Genomic DNA, 18,296 nt, shown 5'->3' with positions numbered 1-18,296 from the left:
CATGCTTGCTCAAGTCACCCCTTAGTTAGCACTGATCTAGGATCAGCTTACGCTCCCCATATCCAAACCTAAACCATTAGTGGAGGGGGATTCTAAACAGACCGTAGCTCAGTGTCTGGGAGAAACTCCACTTTTCCCTGAACATGTTGATACTTTAGCAGGACTAGTAGTACCTATGACTACATCCTTTAGTAGGAGTGAGCCAAGCAGCTCTACAGCCAGGTGAGCTAGAGAGACATCATGTAGCTGTCTATGCACTTTGACCTCTGGGATATCCAGAGGGTAGAATAGCCATATTGAGGTCTCAGTGATGCCCGGTTCAATACACCAGCGAGACTCTGTGTGACTGACTCTTGCTCTGTAGAGAGACTGACTGTTGATCTTTAGCGAGACTGACTGACTAACTGTTGATCTGTAGAGAGACTGACTGATGCTCTGTAGAGAGACTGACTGATGCTCTGTAGAGAGACTGACTAACTGTTGATCTGTAGAGAGACTGACTGATGCTCTGTAGAGAGACTGACTGACTGTTGATCTGTAGAGAGACTGACTGACGGACTGATGCTCTGTAGAGGGACTGTTTCTCTGTAGAGACTGACTGCATGGCAGTGACTGTTTCTCTGTAGAGAGACCGAGTGACTGTGTCTCTGTAGAGACTGACTGCATGGCAGTGACTGTTTCTCTGTATAGACTGAGTGACTGTGTCTCTGTAGAGACTGACTGCATGGCAGTGACTGTTTCTCTGTAGAGACTGACTGCATGGCAGTGACTGTTTCTCTGTAGAGACTGACTGCATGGCAGTAACTGTTTCTCTGTAGAGACTGACTGCATGGCAGTGACTGTTTCTCTGTAGAGACTGACTGCATGGAAGTGACTGTTTCTCTGTAGAGACTGACTGCATGGCAGTGACTGTTTCTCTGTAGAGACTGACTGCATGGAAGTGACTGTTTCTCTGTAGAGACTGACTGCATGGCAGTGAATGTTTCTCTGTAGAGACTGACTGCATGGCAGTGAATGTTTCTCTGTAGAGACTGACTGCATGGAAGTGACTGTTTCTCTGTAGAGACTGACTGCATGGCAGTGACTGTTTCTCTGTAGAGACTGACTGCATGGCAGTGAATGTTTCTCTGTAGAGACTGACTGCATGGCAGTGACTGTTTCTCTGTAGAGACTGACTGCATGGAAGTGACTGTTTCTCTGTAGAGACTGACTGCATGGCAGTGAATGTTTCTCTGTAGAGACTGACTGCATGGCAGTGAATGTTTCTCTGTAGAGACTGACTGCATGGCAGTGAATGTTTCTCTGTAGAGACTGACTGCATGGCAGTGAATGTTTCTCTGTAGAGACTGACTGCATGGCAGTGACTGTTTCTCTGTAGAGACTGACTGCATGGCAGTGAATGTTTCTCTGTAGAGACTGACTGCATGGCAGTGACTGTTTCTCTGTAGAGACTGACTGCATGGCAGTGAATGTTTCTCTGTAGAGACTGACTGCATGGCAGTGAATGTTTCTCTGTAGAGACTGACTGCATGGCAGTGACTGTTTCTCTGTAGAGACTGACTGCATGGCAGTGAATGTTTCTCTGTAGAGACTGACTGCATGGCAGTGAATGTTTCTCTGTAGAGACTGACTGCATGGCAGTGACTGTTTCTCTGTAGAGACTGACTGCATGGCAGTGAATGTTTCTCTGTAGAGACTGACTGCATGGCAGTGAATGTTTCTCTGTAGAGACTGACTGCATGGCAGTGACTGTGCCTACTGGTGGGGCTCCACAGGGTGCTCCTTATAAAGCTTTAAACATGTACCTTTCAGATGTCTGTTACTACAACACTGTTCAGCTCCAGTTTGGCTCACTGAAAGGTCGCTAACTAAATGAATAAGGTCAACTGGAAACATGCTTTCACTTTTTCTCCAGTGTGTTGCACAAAGGTCTTGTAGAAAGGCTCGGTGGGTTTGAGGTGTGTGTGCACGTGTGTGATAATAACTGATCTTATTATTATGAAAGGTTGAACATGTATTAAGGGCTTCCTGTATTGCAAACAAGTGAAACACCTACAAAGCGCCTTATTTCATCAACTTTGTATTTTCTTTTGAATCTCTAAACGTTGTGGCTTATTACTTTCACCAACTACTTGAGTATTTAACTGTTCTGAAATAAAACATGTTGCATCATGGGGAATATATGGCATTGACCTCAACATATTCAACTGGAATTGTTGTTTGATGTTTTGTTGGAATAACAGCTAATAGTGTGGAGTTTCTAGTTAACAGTGGACAGACAGGTCAAGCATAAGGAAGACAGGTTTGTCTAACTGTACAGGCAGACATACGAGACAGGTTAGTGAGTTCAGGATGAGTGTCTGTGTGGGTTTCTGGGAGAGAGGTGGAGGACAATGCCTGCACATTAATACAAGTATAAATGTATCATTTTAAATATAAAACTATAAATATTGTATAGAATGTCATTCATTTTTATAATCTTGACTGTACATGTAATGCAACCACCTTTCTTTTTGAAAGGAGTCTTTGATGTTTTGTACATGTATGTAAATGATGTTGGCGTAGCACTTGTTTGCAGCCTCCTCAATGTATGTTCGTCAAGGTTCATTTCCGCGCTTCGATACGTGTCCACGGTTTATTATACTTAATGGATTGATGTATTCATAACTTTGTACATGTTTGTGTCTCTCATCACAGCATATTGTCTGGTCTGCGTTTTGTTCAGCAGTTGTACAGATGTTACATATCACTGCGGCTACATTACAGTAGGAGAATAAAGCACTTGTTCTGTAACATTACTCAGCTGGCTCAAATGTCTTCAGGTGTACCTTTTGAAGCACAGACAAACCATGTAACCTTAAAATGTACACTGAGTATACACCAGAGGAGGCTGCTGAGGGGAGGACAGCTCATAATGATGTCTGGAACGGAGCAAATGGAATGGCACCAAAAACATTCCACCTATTCCGCTCCAGCCGTTACCACGAGGCCTTCTCCCCAATTAAGGTTCCACCAACCTCCTGTGGAATATATACTGAGTACATTAAGAACAGCTTCCTAATATTGAGTTGCGCCCCCCCCCACCTCCCCCCCCCCTTATGCCCTCAGAACAGCCTCAACTCGTCGGGGCATGGACTCAACAAGGTGTCGAAAGCGTTCCATAGGGATGCTGGCCCATGTTTACTCCAATGCTTCCCACAGTTGTGTCAAGTTGGCTGGTGGTCCATTCTTGATGCACACAGGAACAACTATTGAGTGTGAAAAACCAGTTGCAGTTGTTGACACAAACTGGTGCGCCTGGCACCTACTACCATACCCTGTTCAAAGGCACATACAATGTTTTGTCTTGCTCATTCACCCTCTGAACGCCACACACACAATCCTTGTCTCAGTTGGCTCAAGGCTTAAAAATCCTTCTTTAACCCGTCTCCTCTCCATCTACACTGATGGAAGTGGATTTAACAAGTAACATCAATAAGGGATCATAGCTTTCACCTGGATTCACCTGGTCAGTCTGTCATGGAAAGAGCAGGTGTTCTTAATGTTTTGTCCACTCAGTGTATCTACATATACAGTAGAGCATATGTTCATGGTCCTGTAAATAGGATGTGTGTGAATATGTGGCGAGGGAAGCATGTCCTGATAGATCTGAGGCCTAAGCAACTCCTTAGTGACCAATAATCCACATGGTCTTCCAATACAAAAGCCCTGACCATTGATTGCTCAGTAAATAGTTCTGTTTAAATGTTCTAAAACCATCAATAAATATGGAGATGTCTAGACTGCTTAATTTAAGTTTAATGAGCTGATAAGTAGCATGATGGTTTGCCTTGGTACGTGACAGAGCAAGGAGTAGTCATCTCACTGCCAAAACCACCAGATGATCATGCCAGCCTGTTTCTCTGTTACTGGTTAGTACTTTCTAAAAAACAGTCTGCCATGATTGTCTGTAGAGGTTATTGAGTTCTCGGAGTAGTACCTACTATTACCTAAACAGAGGCATGTATTGCAGCCTATAAATAGTTGAATTGTTCTTTTTTTGATTAAACAGGATGGTCGAGTATGACTGAATTATCTGACATATAGAATAAAAAGGTATTGGTCATTATCTGAAGTTGGACAATGGAACTTCTACCAAAGTTGTATAAGAGAAACGATTCAGTAACTTTGTTGCATTTACAAGGGACAACACCACCAGGCATTTACAGTATTTCAAACACTAGCGCCCTCTGGTGTTCGTCCATTGAACTTGTTTGACAGACCCATGTTAGTTTCATTTATTTTTTATTACAATTGCATTGCATGCCATCTCAATCATATATTGATCATGTGCAACATAAATCATTATTCCCCACAGTCAAAAAAATATTCATTTTGACGGATCCACAGAATAGCAAACATGAGAATTCATTGGCAGTGCATCAGAGTGCAGTCACAATCTGAGGGTTAAAGTAGGATTTAGGAGGTCATTAAACTCTGATGAAGGCACCATAGCTGTCCAAACGTCTCTATCCACGACATGTATTATTTTCTAGGTGATAGACCTCTACCATGTATAATTTACTTTCCATGGTTACGAACTTGCTAAAATCAATAGTGTTTGAAATAAACAGTCACTGGGAATCTGGAGACACTCCGAATCAAAGGTGGAGGAACTCAGATCAACTGTGTTCCTGCTCAGTCCCGCCCACTCAAATAAATCCCTGTGTTGAGAGGAATCTGTCAATCATATCAAAGGACCTCTGTGGTTGGTCGTACGGTAGTATGTGCCCTCCCCCTCGTATAATCACCTGCATGACAAGGAGACAAACAGACAGGTTTATAGCAAGTGAACCAGTTTCCCCATCAGCAGCACTGTGTTCCCACCTGGTGTCCATAAAGTTGATCTGATCTTCCTGGCACAGCGATATTGAATAAGACTCTACTTGCAATAATTGTCACGTGCTTGTTTTTTTCCTACTAAACTTAGTTGAATGCACTGACTAAGGTGTTCTGCACGAGAGCTACTGCTAAATTACTCACATTATGTTTAGTTATGCCATGTTTAAAATGGAAAATGTTAAGGGTGGCCAAATGCCCTGAATACCCAGTAAAGTCCTGGGCCCAGATTCACAAAACACTTCTTACCCAATAACTTAAGAAGGTGCTTAAGAAAAAAAATAAGAAGTTCATAAGATAATTTGTAAGTGCAATTCCTCAAGAATTCCTTAAGATGTAATGATTTTCTTTCAAAGTCCTCAAATATCTTATGTACAGTTGAAGTCGGAAGTTTACATACACCTGAGCCAAATGCATTTAAACTCAGTTTTTCACAATTCCTGACATTTAAACCTAGTAAAGATTCCCTGTCTTAGGTCAGATAGAATCACAACTTTATTTTAAGAATGTGAAATATCACAATAATAGTAGAGAATTATTTATTTCAGCTTTTATTTCTTTCATCACATTCCCAGTGGGTCAGAAGTTTACATACAATCAATTAGTATTTGGTAGCATTGCCTTTAAATTGTTTAACTTGGGTCAAACATTTCAGGAAGCCTTCCACAAGCTTTCCACGGTGAATTCTGGCCCATTCCTCCTGACAGAGCTGGTGTAACGGAGTCAGGTTTGTAGGCCTCCTTGCTCGCACACGATTTTTCAGTTCTGCCCACAAATTTTCTATAGGATTGAGGTCAGGGCTTTGTGATGGCCACTCCAATACCTTGACTTTGTTGTCCTTAAGCCATTTTGCCACAACTTTGGAAGTATGCTTGGGGTCATTGTCCATTTGGAAGACCCATTTGCGACCAAGCTTTAACTTCCTGACATGTCTTGAGATGTTGCTTCAATATATCCACATAATTTTCCCTCCTCATGATGTTATCTATTTTGTGAAGTGCACCTGTCCCTTCTGCAGCAAAGCACCCCCACAACATGATGCTGCCACCCCCGTGCTTGGGATGGTGTTCTTCGGCTTGTAAGCCTCCCCTTATTCCTCCAAACATATCAATGGTCATTATGGCCAAACAGTTCTATTTTTGTTTCATCAGACCAGAGGACATTTCTCCAAAAAGTACAATCTTTGTCCCCATGTTTATGGCGGTTTTGGAGCAGTGGCTTCTTCCTTGCTGAGCGGCCTTTCAGGTTATGTCGATATAGGACTCGCTTTACTGTGGATATAGATACTTTTGTACCTGTTTCCTCCAGAATCTTCACAAGGTCCTTGCTGTTGTTCTGGGATTGATTTGCACTTTTCTCACCAAAGTACGTTCATCTCTAGGAGACAGAATGCATCTCCTTCCTGAGCGGTATGATGGCTGCGTGGTCCCATGGTGTTTATACTTGCGTACTATTGTTTGTACAGATGAATGTGGTACCTTCAGCCGTTTGGAAATTGCTCCCAAGGATGAACCAGACTTGTGGAGGTCTACAATTTATTTTCTGAGTTCTTGGCTGATTTCTTTTGATTTTCCCATGATGTCAAGCAAAGAGGCACTGAGTTTGAAGGTAGGCCTTGAAATACATCCACAGGTACACCTCCTATTGACTCAAATTATGTCAATTAGCCTACCAGAAGCTTCTAAAGCCATGACATAATTTTGTGTAATTTTACAAGCTGTTTAAAGGCAGTCAATTTAGTGTATGTAAACTTCTGACCCACTGGAATGGTGATACAGTGAATTATAAGTGAAATAATCTGTCTGTAAACAATTGTTGGAAAAATTACTTGTGTCATGCACAAAGTAGATGTCCTAACCGACTTGCCAAAACTATAGTTTGTTGACAAGAAATTTGTGGAGTGGTTGAAAAACGAGTTTTAATGACTCTAGGTGTATGTAAACTTCCAACTTCAACTGTGTCTTCTTAAAATGTTTGTTGCTAGGCAACCGATTTAGCTAGCTATCTGGCTAGGAATGACAATCATGTTAGCACATTTCCAACTGAGATTACTCTTCTAAAACATGTTCTTGGGTTTAAAATAATAAATACTGAAACTTTCAGATGAAGTTTGTGAGTGAATTAAACATGTTCAATTGCTTTCCTGAGCTTTTTCTCTCACTGTCCTGAGATTAAGACGTTTAGCTATCTTGGAATTCAAGAACACATCCAAGAACTTTATTTTCAAGAATCTAATTTCTTCTTAACTTTTTTCTTAAGGAGAAACATAAGAAATAGTGCAAGAGAATTTCCTCTAACCTTTTAGAGGAATAGCAACTTTGCTTAACTTTCTTCTTAATTCTATAGTTAAGGAAAAAAATGGCAGTTAAGAAGAAATGTCTTCTTAAGAAGGTTTTGTGAATCCAGACCCTGGACACAGACATGCAGTACTCACCTGGTAGAATTCCCCTACTTGGCGTACATATCCCGCCACCTCTGTGTCCTCTGGCTGGATCTTCCAATGGAAGCGAGAGGCTTTGTTGAACTCATCAGCCCCGGTCCAGTTCACCGTGGGCAGGAACCTCTCGGTCAGGGGGGCCGCCACAATCACATCCAGCTGACCACTGTAAATCAATACCTGTGTGTGTGTGTGGTGTGTACAGAAGAAAGAAACACAGATAAGGCATTTATTCAATGATTACAGTATAGCGGTCCAAACAATAGCTGAGGAGAGGAGTTAGTGACTGACACCGTAGCTAGTGACTGACACCGTAGCTAGTGACTGACACCGTAGCTAGTGACTGACACCGTAGCTAGTGTCAGGATTCACCTAGCTGTCATGATTTGGGGCTGTACAAATGTTTGATGTATTAGAATAATTGATTATGCTTATGTTATATTAATAGAAGGGGAGGGGTTATTAGACTCCTCCGTCCTTACATTTATAGGGTCCTAGATTACAGATTAACAATATATATCTTTATTATAGAGGTTTAGAATTGTTCCACAGTTGTTTTCTCATTCACTCACTCAATGTGTGACTGAGACAGAACTCTGCAGGGGAGTGTGGGAGATAAGAGACTACTCAGACATTCCACAATAAATCAACTTTGGGGAGGGGACATTTATTGCCTAGCTTTTAGATAAACACTGAAACTCTGTTTGTATAGCTGTGGATGCAGGGTTTTGGTCTCGGGAGTAAAAAGGTAATGGCGTAGTCAGTGACATCACTAAGGCGGGACTTCGGTTTAATAAAACTACTTGAGACCTTTTGTTTGATGCAGAACTTACTCAGAAACATGCGTGCTATGTTCCTGTTTGTCAACTTCTGTCTGCAATTGCATTAATAAAGGTTTTTGAATGATTTAATTAAAGATATTGTCATAATGCTAATTTCACCAATGAACCCAATGATTGACAAGGAAGGAAGTAATGAACGAAACCCTAACACTAGTGACAGATACTGTAGCTCGTGACGGATACTGTAAACCAAAGTTAAACCGTGGCTCAGTTGGTAGAGCGCCCCGCTCGCAGAGCAAGGATTGTGGGTTAGATTCCCTGGGCCACCCATACATAAAATGTACGCACACGTCAGTGTCTCTGGATAAAAGCGTCTGCTAAATGGCATATATTATATATCTGTGCTGTTAATAGAACCGTAGCATGTCTGAGTGCTGGATGGGCATGGACTCTAGTCTCACCCTGTAGTTGTCCATGAGCGTGGCGAGCCAGGGTTTGATGCTCTTCATGACATCCTGCAGCAGATGTTTCTCCACCTCTGAGCCGTCGTGGAACGTCAGGTTCCCCACGTGGATGGAGCGCCGCACCTCTGCCAGCGTCACAAACTGGGAGAAATACTCCTGATCTGCAGGCTCCTGTAGCATAGAGAACCATAACATAACATTTGATTATTTAAAAACGTGCATATGTGTGTAAGCCTTGAAAGAAAACACATTTCATTCAGGAAACATACCTTCTCTGGGTAATATAAGTGAACCTTTATTCAAACAGGTAGGTGTCTGTGTAAGCCTTGCTCTGTGTACCTACCTGACACTGCAAGTAATTGAAGTAGTTGGTGCAGCCAGTGGCGTTCTGGAAGAACGAGGGGTACGGCAGAATGTCACCATTCAGCAAGCTGTCAAATACCTGCAGGACAAGAGGAAGAATGTACCAGGAAGTTGGAGGCCTTGAAAGAATGACTAACAGACATTCAGATGTGTAGAGTGGACAACAAAAACACAGGTTATTGTGTTAGCAGATGCAGTCAGTGTCTTACCTCAAAGGCCTCCACCCATTTCTCCTGCTGGATGAGCTGCACCCCGCTGGCTGTCTGCTGCTCAACATACTGTTTCTGGAGCATGTCGATCAGACCTGTCTGGTACAGGAAGTCTCCATACCCTCCCAGCATCTGAGAGAGAGAAGGGGAGAGAGAGCGAAGGGGAGGGAGAGAGAGAGAGACAGAACAGGTGAGACCAAGGGAAAGAGCAAATGAAGAACAAAAACTTTCTTTTTTTTTTCATCCTGGAGATATAATAATATATCTTAAATTATATTATTGATATATTTCATATTAAATCAGAAGTGTCAAACAATGCTGAGTAAAGTTGAAATCACGGTGTATTAAAACACAACCCACCAGCTCTGGGTCACAGAGGCCGTCTCCAATGGCAACTCCCTTGAAGTTGATCTTCACCTTAGCAATGGGGTTATGCTTATGGATGTAGTAACCAATGGCTGGGACATACTTTCCTGCATAGGACTGAGGACATTGAGGACAATTCCAATCAATTTTAGTGTCTGCATTCTGATTGCAGAAAGTAATTTCAATTTTATGTTATTATGCATTTACGTGGAAAGATTATTCTTGTTGCTATAGCAGAGACCCTAAAATAACCATTTTAAGACCTTGTTCAACATCATAAAAGGGAATAAAAAGCAGATGTCTTTGTAGCTAGGATTTGGGGAATTTGCCAACTAGGATGTAGGGAAGTTGTGTAATGTTATGTGTAACACAGATGTGGAGACTAGAACCAAACTCACCTCTCCTGTAGCATAGAAGTCATTGGACTGATACTCAGAGAAGATCTGGAAGAACTGAGTCAATGCACTAGAAGACAAAGACACAAGATGAGAAAAACAATGGGTGCCATGTGACATAACCAAGGTCCTAGATGTACATTGACCAGAGACCATGGTGACATAACCAAGGTCCTAGATGTACATTGAGCAGAGACCATGGTGCCATAACCAAGGTCCTAGATGTATATTGACCAGAGACCATGGTGCCATAACCAAGGTCCTAGATGTATATTGACCAGAGACCATGGTGCCATAACCAAGGTCCTAGATGTATATTGAGCAGAGACCATGGTGCCATAACCAAGGTCCTAGATGTATATTGAGCAGAGACCATGGTGCCATAACCAAGGTCCTAGATGTATATTGACCAGAGACCATGGTGCCATAACCAAGGTCCTAGATGTATATTGAGCAGAGACCATGGTGACATAACCAAGGTCCTAGATGTATATTGGACATGCGTGCTCCGAAACACGACCCTGCCAAGCCACACTGCTTCTTGCCACACTGCTCGCTTAATCCGGAAGCCAGCCGCACCAATGTGTCGGAGGAAACACCGTACAACTGCCGCTTTCAAGGAGCGGGACTCTAACAAGAAATCCTGCTATGCCCTGCGACGAACCATCAAACAGGCAAAGCGTCAATACAGGGCTAAGATTGAATCATACTACACCGGCTCTGACACTCGTCTTATGTGGCAGGGCTTGCAAACTATTACAGACTACAAAGGGAAGCACAGACGCGAGCTGCCCAGTGACACGAGCCTACCAGACGAGCTAAATCACTTCTATGCTCGCTTCGAGGCAAGCAACACTGAGGCACGCATGAGAGCATCAGCTGTTCCGGACGACTGTGTGATCACGCTCTCCGTAGCCGACGTGAGTAAGACCTTTAAACAGTTCAACATACACAAGGCTGCGGGGCCAGACGGATTACCAGGACGTGTGCTCCGGGCATGTGCTGACCAACTGGCAGGTGTCTTCACTGACATTTTCAACATGTCCCTGATTGATTCTGTAATACCAACATGTTTCAAGCAGACAACCATAGTCCATGTGCCCAAGAACACAAAGGCAACCTGCCTAAATGACTACAGACCCGTAGCACTCACGTCCGTAGCCTTGAAGTGCTTTGAAAGGTTGGTAATGGCCCACATCAACACCATTATCCCAGAAACACTAGACCCACTCCAATTTGCATACTGCCCAAACAGATCCACAGATGATGCAATCTCTATTGCACTCCACACTGCCCTTTCCCACCTGCACAAAAGGAACACTTATGTGAGAATGCTATTCATTGACTACAGCTCAGCGTTCAACACCATAGTACCCTCAAAGCTCATCACTAAGCTCAGGATCCTGGGACTAAACACCTCCCTCTGCAACTGGATCCTGGACTTCCTGACGGGCCGCCCCCAGGGGGTGAGGGTAGGTAGCAACACATCTGCCACGCTGATCCTCAACACTGGAGCTCCACATGGGTGCGTGCTCAGTCCCCTCCTGTACTCCCTGTTCACCCACGACTGCATGGCCAGGCACGACTCCAACACCATCATTAAGGTTGCAGACGACACAACAGTGGTAGGCCTGATCACAGACATCGACGAGACAGCCTATAGGGAGGAGGTCAGAGACCTGGCGGTGCCAGAATAACAACCTATCCCTCAACGTAACCAAGACTAAGGAGATGATTGTGGACTACAGGAAAAGGAGGACAGAGCACGCCCCATTTTCATTGACGGGGCTGTAGTGGACCAGGTTGAGAGCTTCAAGTTCCTTGGTGTCCACATCAACAACAAACTAGAAACTAGAATGGTCCAAACACACCAGACAGTCGTGAAGAGGGCATGACAAAGCCTATTCCCCCTCAGGAAACTAAAAAGATTTGACATGGGTCCTGAGATCCTCAAAAGATTCTACAGCTGCAACATCGAGAGCATCCTGACTGATTGCATCACTGCCTGGTAAGGCAATTGCTCGGCCTCTGACCGCAAGACACTATAGAGGGTAGTGTGTACGGCCCAGTACACATCTGGGGCTAAGCTGCCTGCCATCCAGGACCTCTACACCAGGCGGTGTGAGAGGAAGGCCCTAAAAATTGTCAAAGACCGCAGCCACCCCAGTCATAGACTGTTCTCTCTACTACCGCATGGCGAGCGGTACCGGAGTGCCAAGTCTAGGACAAAAAGGCTTCTCAACAGTTTTTACCCCCAAGCCATAAGACTCCTGAACAGGTAATCTAATGGCATACCCGGACTATTTGCATTGTGTGCCCCCCCAACCCTCTTTTTACACTGCTGCTACTCTCCGTTTATCATATATGCATAGTCACTTTAACTATACATTCATGTACATACTACCTCAAATTGGGCCGACCAACCAGTGCTCCAGCACATTGGCTAACCGGGCTATCTGCATTGTGTCCTGCCACCCACCACCCGATAACGCCTCTTTTACGCTACTGTTACTCTCTGTTCATCATATATGCATAGTCACTTTAACCATATCTACATACTACCTCAATCAGCCTGACTAACCGGTGTCTGTATGTAGCCTCGCTACTTTTATAGCCTCACTACTGTATATAGCCTGTCTTTTTACTGTTGTTTTATTTCTTTACCTACATATTGTTCCTCCTAACACCTTTTTTGCACTATTGGTTAGAGCCTGTAAGTAAGCATTTCACTGTAAGGTCTACACCTGTTGTATTCGGCGCACGTGACAAATAAACTTTGATTTGACTGTCAGCGCGCTCGGCCCGCCACAGGAGTCGCTTGAGCGCGATGGGAAGAGGACATGCCAGGCGGCCAAATCCTCCCCTAACCCGGACGACGCTGGGCCAAATGTGCATCGCCCGGTCACGGCCCGGCTGCAACACAGCCCGGGATCGAACCCAGATCTGTAGTGAGGCCTCAAGCCCTGCAGTGCCTTAGACCGCTGCACCACTCAGAAAGGCCACCATCAGATCTTTACAATGCTTAGAGAAGTGTTTTCCATCTCAGGAACCACATCAATATGGAATGATATTATAATCTGTGCATAGTGTAAGGCTGCGTTTACACAGGCAGCTCAATTCTGATCTTCTGCCCATTATTATGGGCAAAAGAGCTGGTCTGATTGGTCAAAAGACCAATTGGTGAATAAAAGATCAGAATTGAGCTGTCTGTAAATACAGCCTAATGCACCCAGAACCTCAGTGACCAGTCTTACCTGTACAGATCTCTGCCTACATCATCCTGGTTCTGAGCAAAGCCTCGGTCATCATCAGTGAAACTGAACCCTGTTCCTACCTGGACAAGAAAACACACACCTGACATTACAATCACATACTGTACATGCTGTTAGGTAACATTACAATCACATACTGTACATGCTGTTAGGTAACATTACACATACAGTACATGCTGTTAGGTAACATTACAATCACATACTGTACATGCTGTTAGGTAACATTACAATCACATACTGTACATGCTGTTAGGTAACATTACAATCACATACTGTACATGCTGTTAGGTAACATTACAATCACATACTGTACATGCTGTTAGGTAACATTACAATCACATACTGTACATGCTGTTAGGTAACATTACAATCACATACTGTACATGCTGTTAGGTAACATTACAATCACATACTGTACATGCTGTTAGGTAACATTACATTACAATCACATACTGTACATGCTGTTAGGTAACATTACAATCACATACTGTACATGCTGCTAGGTAACATTACAATCACATACTGTACATGCTGCTAGGTAACATTACAATCACATACTGTACATGCTGTTAGGTAACATTACAATCACATACTGTACATGCTGTTAGGTAACATTACAATCACATACTGTACATGCTGTTAGGTAACATTACAATCACATACTGTACATGCTGCTAGGTAACATTACAATCACATACTGTACATGCTGCTAGGTAACATTACAATCACATACTGTACATGCTGCTAGGTAACATTACAATCACATACTGTACATGCTGTTAGGTAACATTACAATCACATACTGTACATGCTGTTAGGTAACATTACAATCACATACTGTACATGCTGTTAGGTAACATTACAATCACATACTGTACATGCTGTTAGGTAACATTACAATCACATACTGTACATGCTGTTAGGTAACATTACAATCACATACTGTACATGCTGTTAGGTAACATTACAATCACATACTGTACATGCTGCTAGGTAACATTACAATCACATACAGTACATGCTGTTAGGTAACATTACAATCACATACTGTACATGCTGTTAGGTAACATTACAATCACATACTGTACATGCTGTTAGGTAACATTACAATCACATACTGTACATGCTGTTAGGTAACATTACACATACTGTACATGCTGTTAGGTAACATTACAATCACATACTGTACATGCTGTTAGGTAACATTACATTACAATCACATACTGTACATGCTGTTAAGTAACATTACATTACAATCACATACTGTACATGCTGCTAGGTAACATTACAATCACATACTGTACATGCTGTTAGGTAACATTACAATCACATACTGTACATGCTGCTAGGTAACATTACAATCACATACTGTACATGCTGTTAGGTAACATTACAATCACATACTGTACATGCTGCTAGGTAACATTACAATCACATACTGTACATGCTGTTAGGTAACATTACAATCACATACTGTACATGCTGTTAGGTAACATTACATTACAATCACATACTGTACATGCTGTTAAGTAACATTACATTACAATCACATACTGTACATGCTGCTAGGTAACATTACACATACTGTACATGCTGTTAGGTAACATTACACATACTGTACATGCTGTTAGGTAACATTACACACATTATTATTTATTTTTTTAAATTTGTTTCAATTTTTGTGGTATCCAATCGCTAGTAATTACTATCTTGTCTCATCGCTACAACTCCCGTACAGGCTCGGGAGAGACGAAGGTCGAAAGCCATGCATCCTCCGAAGCACAACCCAACCAAGCCGCACTGCTTCTTAACACAGCGCGCCTCCAACCCGGAAGCCAGCCGCACCAATGTGTCGGAGGAAACACCGTGTACCTGGCCCCCTTGGTTAGCGCGCACTGCGCCCGGCCCGCCACAGGAGTCGCTGGAGCGCGATGAGACAAGGATATCCCTACCGGCCAAACCCTCCCTAACCCGGACGACGCTATGCCAATTGTGCGTCGCCCCACGGACCTCCCGGTCGCGGCCGGCTGCGACAGAGCCTGGGCGCGAACCCAGAGACTCTGGTGGCGCAGTTAGTGGCTTCTTCTTCCTTCCTTCACTGCGATGCAGTGTCCTAGACCACTGCGCCACCCGGGAGGCCCACATTACACACATTTTGATGAGAAAACTATTAAAGCAGCATAGAAACCAAATCGAACCTGTCTGATACAGGATGTCCTAAATGGCACCCTATTCCCTATTTAGTACACTTCTTTCAACAAGAGTACCTGGTCAAAAGTAGAGCACTATAAAGGGAATAGGGTGCCATTTGGATGCAAACAAACTGTGTTCATACTTTCACAGGAAGGAAGAAGAAGCCATACGTACTGGATTGTCGATGTACAGAACAGAGTATCTGGATGTCCAGGGATAGTCTCTGTAGCCCACTGTAAACAGGTGAAATAACACAATACATGACAGGCCCACCACTACAGTAGGAACAGAGATACATGGAGAGAGATGAAGGGCCCACCACTACAGTAGGAACAGAGATACATGGAGAGAGATGAAGGTCCCACCACTACATTAGGAACAGAGATACATGGAGAGAGATGAAGGGCCCACCACTACAGTAGAAACATACAGGTGGCTTTCTGATCAAATAGAAATGACAGACAGGGGTCAGTCCAGAGACACGTTACTATACACTAGACAGGGGTCAGTCCAGAGACACGTTACTAGACAGGGGTCAGTCCAGAGACACGTTACTATACACTAGACAGGGGTCAGTCCAGAGACACGTTACTATACACTAGACAGGGGTCAGTCCAGAGACACGTTACTATACACTAGACAGGGGTCAGTCCAGAGACACGTTACTATACACTAGACAGGGGTCAGTCCAGAGACACGTTACTATACACTAGACAGGGGTCAGTCCAGAGACACGTTACTATACACTAGACAGGGGTCAGTCCAGAGACACGTTACTATACACTAGACAGGGGTCAGTCCAGAGACACGTTACTATACACTAGACAGGGGTCAGTCCAGAGACATGTGGCTATGTTGGTACCTGTTAGGTTCTTCAATACAACGTAGGGTCCATGTTCTACAAACAGCCCAAACATAGACGTGCCCCCAGGACCCCCCTGCAGCCACAGCAGGACTGGAGCAGTCTCAGGCATCTCCTGCAGAGAGACAGACAGACAGTCACAAGTTAGTAGTTATCTAACAGTGGATAGTGGAGCTATCTTAGTGAGAGGCCTCCACCCAGAACCCTTCTAATACAACACTGTCACCTTGTGGCTAAGTCGTTGACACACAGTTATGAAGTAAACACTGTTTTATCACTAGGACCTTGGTAATGTAGGTAGCAGAAAGGACTTGTTTTGTACTTACTTTATAGTGGCTAAGCCCATACGTCTTTTGTTAAGTTTTCTGAAACCAAAACATGTTGAAATGTACAATCCAAATAAAAAACTTTGCCCTGATTCACACAGTCCTTTATTGGAGCTGATAAAAGGTGATTGCTAGACAAACACGTGCTATTTATTCTTGTCACGAGTGAAACTGAGGAGGACACTGCAGCTGATATGGGTGGCACCCTATTCTCTATGGGGCCCTGGTCAAAAGTAGTGCACTATAAAGGGAACAGGGTGCCATTTGGGACACATGGTAGTGTACCAGAGCAGGGAAGAACCAGAAGTAGAGGTTGCTGTTGTATTTCTTGTTGACAGTGAGGTAGCCGGCATAACTCTTCACATTGGCACCCGGCAGGGGACCTACCAGACTCTGCTTCCGGGCTGAAAGAGAGAACAGGTCATTGCTTTCTAATAACTGTCTCAAACCTAGTTTCATCTGAACACTATGATTAGTCTCCATCAGACTTCTGTGTAATACTGTAACATTCATGATGTTAACATCACAACGTCGTAACAACTGTTCTGCACACTGTCATGTCGTGTTTTGTGGCGTGGACCCCTGGAAGAGTAGCTGCTGCATGTGCAACAGCTAATGGGGATCCTAACTGTGTTGATGATGCAAATAACATATGATGCATAACGCAATCTCGTCCATTTTTTGAAAACTTGACAACTGCCATGTACAACATTAGGGATAGTATTAACAGTTGAACAAATGAACAAAATACCAACATATCGTTTCTGAGTAAAGTAAACCAACCTACCCTCTTCGACGTTGCCCTTTTCCAGGTACGGGGTGAGAAAGAGCGGCTTGCCGGGGTCGGCTCCTCTGGAGAACATGCTGACACGGTGAGATTTCCGGCAGAAGAAACTCGAGCAGCCCCTTGACTGTGTTGCCTCCAGAGAAGCCCACAGGAGAAGGACACACAGCGTCTCCTTCAACATTCTGTCAGGGGTAAGTGGAGAGCAGATACATTTGATAGTTTAGTTACAACACAATTTCATTCTCACACATTTTTGCATTATCAAATGTCCAAATGTCTGCTTTAGCTAGTTTGGGCATGTATTTTTAAAGTATGTTCAATATAAAAAAAGAAGGAATTAGCTAGCCTAGTCAAATAATCATTGAGAGAACTGCACTGAATAATCCAATGACCAGGCTTTCATACAGCTTTATTTTGCGAACATACCTCATTATTTGGGCTCGCCTCCTCTGTAGTTCAGAGCAGCCAGCTAATCCGTGTTATTGAAGCGAGATAAATCAGATCATCTGTAGTTTCACGTTGCTGCTCCGCCGTTATTACAAAAATGGATTGGTCACATGATCAACTGGGTGAGTGATCATGTGATTTCATGCTGTCCTGCGCAATCAAATCCGTCATCCAACAGTGCGTTTCTGTTTCCGGTTCTCAACAATCTTCATGTCGAAGAACTTTCGCAACTGCTAAATTCGACACCATTTGTTTACGGTCTATCCAGATGCTTCATGAATGTTACTGTTTTCTTCAGGCATTGTATTTTTAGCTTTTTGGTTTTAGATAAATGGATGTAGGCCTATTCACATGTTTATCTTGGGTGAATTATTTATGTGCACATGGTTAGTCAATGAAGTGAGGCACTAACATTTTTACCAAATGCAGGCTAGAGCCTACACTCACATTGATACATTCCCCTAATCGTGGGAGACATTTTAGTATGCCTAGCTAAATAGATTTTAAATTGTGTG

General features: G+C 43.4%; 1 protein-coding gene across 2 annotated transcripts; it reads right to left on the bottom strand.

Moving 5' to 3' along the window:
• Positions 1–4,262: 4,262 nt before the first annotated feature.
• On the bottom strand, positions 4,263–17,903 carry LOC120040294 (probable serine carboxypeptidase CPVL). 2 transcript variants are annotated; one of them, XM_038985490.1, is made up of 13 exons: positions 17,761–17,903; positions 17,335–17,516; positions 16,833–16,951; positions 16,222–16,336; positions 15,534–15,592; positions 13,149–13,228; positions 9,898–9,964; positions 9,494–9,616; positions 9,134–9,265; positions 8,905–9,003; positions 8,559–8,732; positions 7,313–7,495; positions 4,263–4,790 (listed from the first exon to the last, which is right to left on the bottom strand). In XM_038985490.1, the coding sequence occupies exons 1-13, from the start codon at positions 17,763–17,765 to the stop codon at positions 4,692–4,694; spliced, it is 1,437 nt and encodes a 478-aa protein (XP_038841418.1). In that variant the 5' UTR covers positions 17,766–17,903; the 3' UTR covers positions 4,263–4,691. The 2 variants fall into 2 exon arrangements, with proteins under 2 accessions (XP_038841418.1, XP_038841420.1); XM_038985492.1 differs by having other exon boundaries at positions 16,935–16,951.
• Positions 17,904–18,296: the final 393 nt, after the last annotated feature.

Source organism: Salvelinus namaycush, unplaced genomic scaffold (genome assembly GCF_016432855.1).
Source record: "Salvelinus namaycush isolate Seneca unplaced genomic scaffold, SaNama_1.0 Scaffold34, whole genome shotgun sequence".
NCBI lineage: Eukaryota > Metazoa > Chordata > Actinopteri > Salmoniformes > Salmonidae > Salvelinus > Salvelinus namaycush.
This window is presented reverse-complemented; position numbering and strand designations above follow the sequence as displayed.

Bases quoted from the DNA above. Each gene is read 5' to 3' on its own strand.
- LOC120040294 (XM_038985490.1), bottom strand. The intron at 16,952-17,334 runs GTAGGTTGGTTT...TCTCTCTTTCAG, and splicing joins AAAGGGCAACGTCGAAGAGG to CCCGGAAGCAGAGTCTGGTA. The intron at 9,965-13,148 runs GTAAGACTGGTC...TTTGTCTTCTAG, and splicing joins GTAGGCAGAGATCTGTACAG to TGCATTGACTCAGTTCTTCC.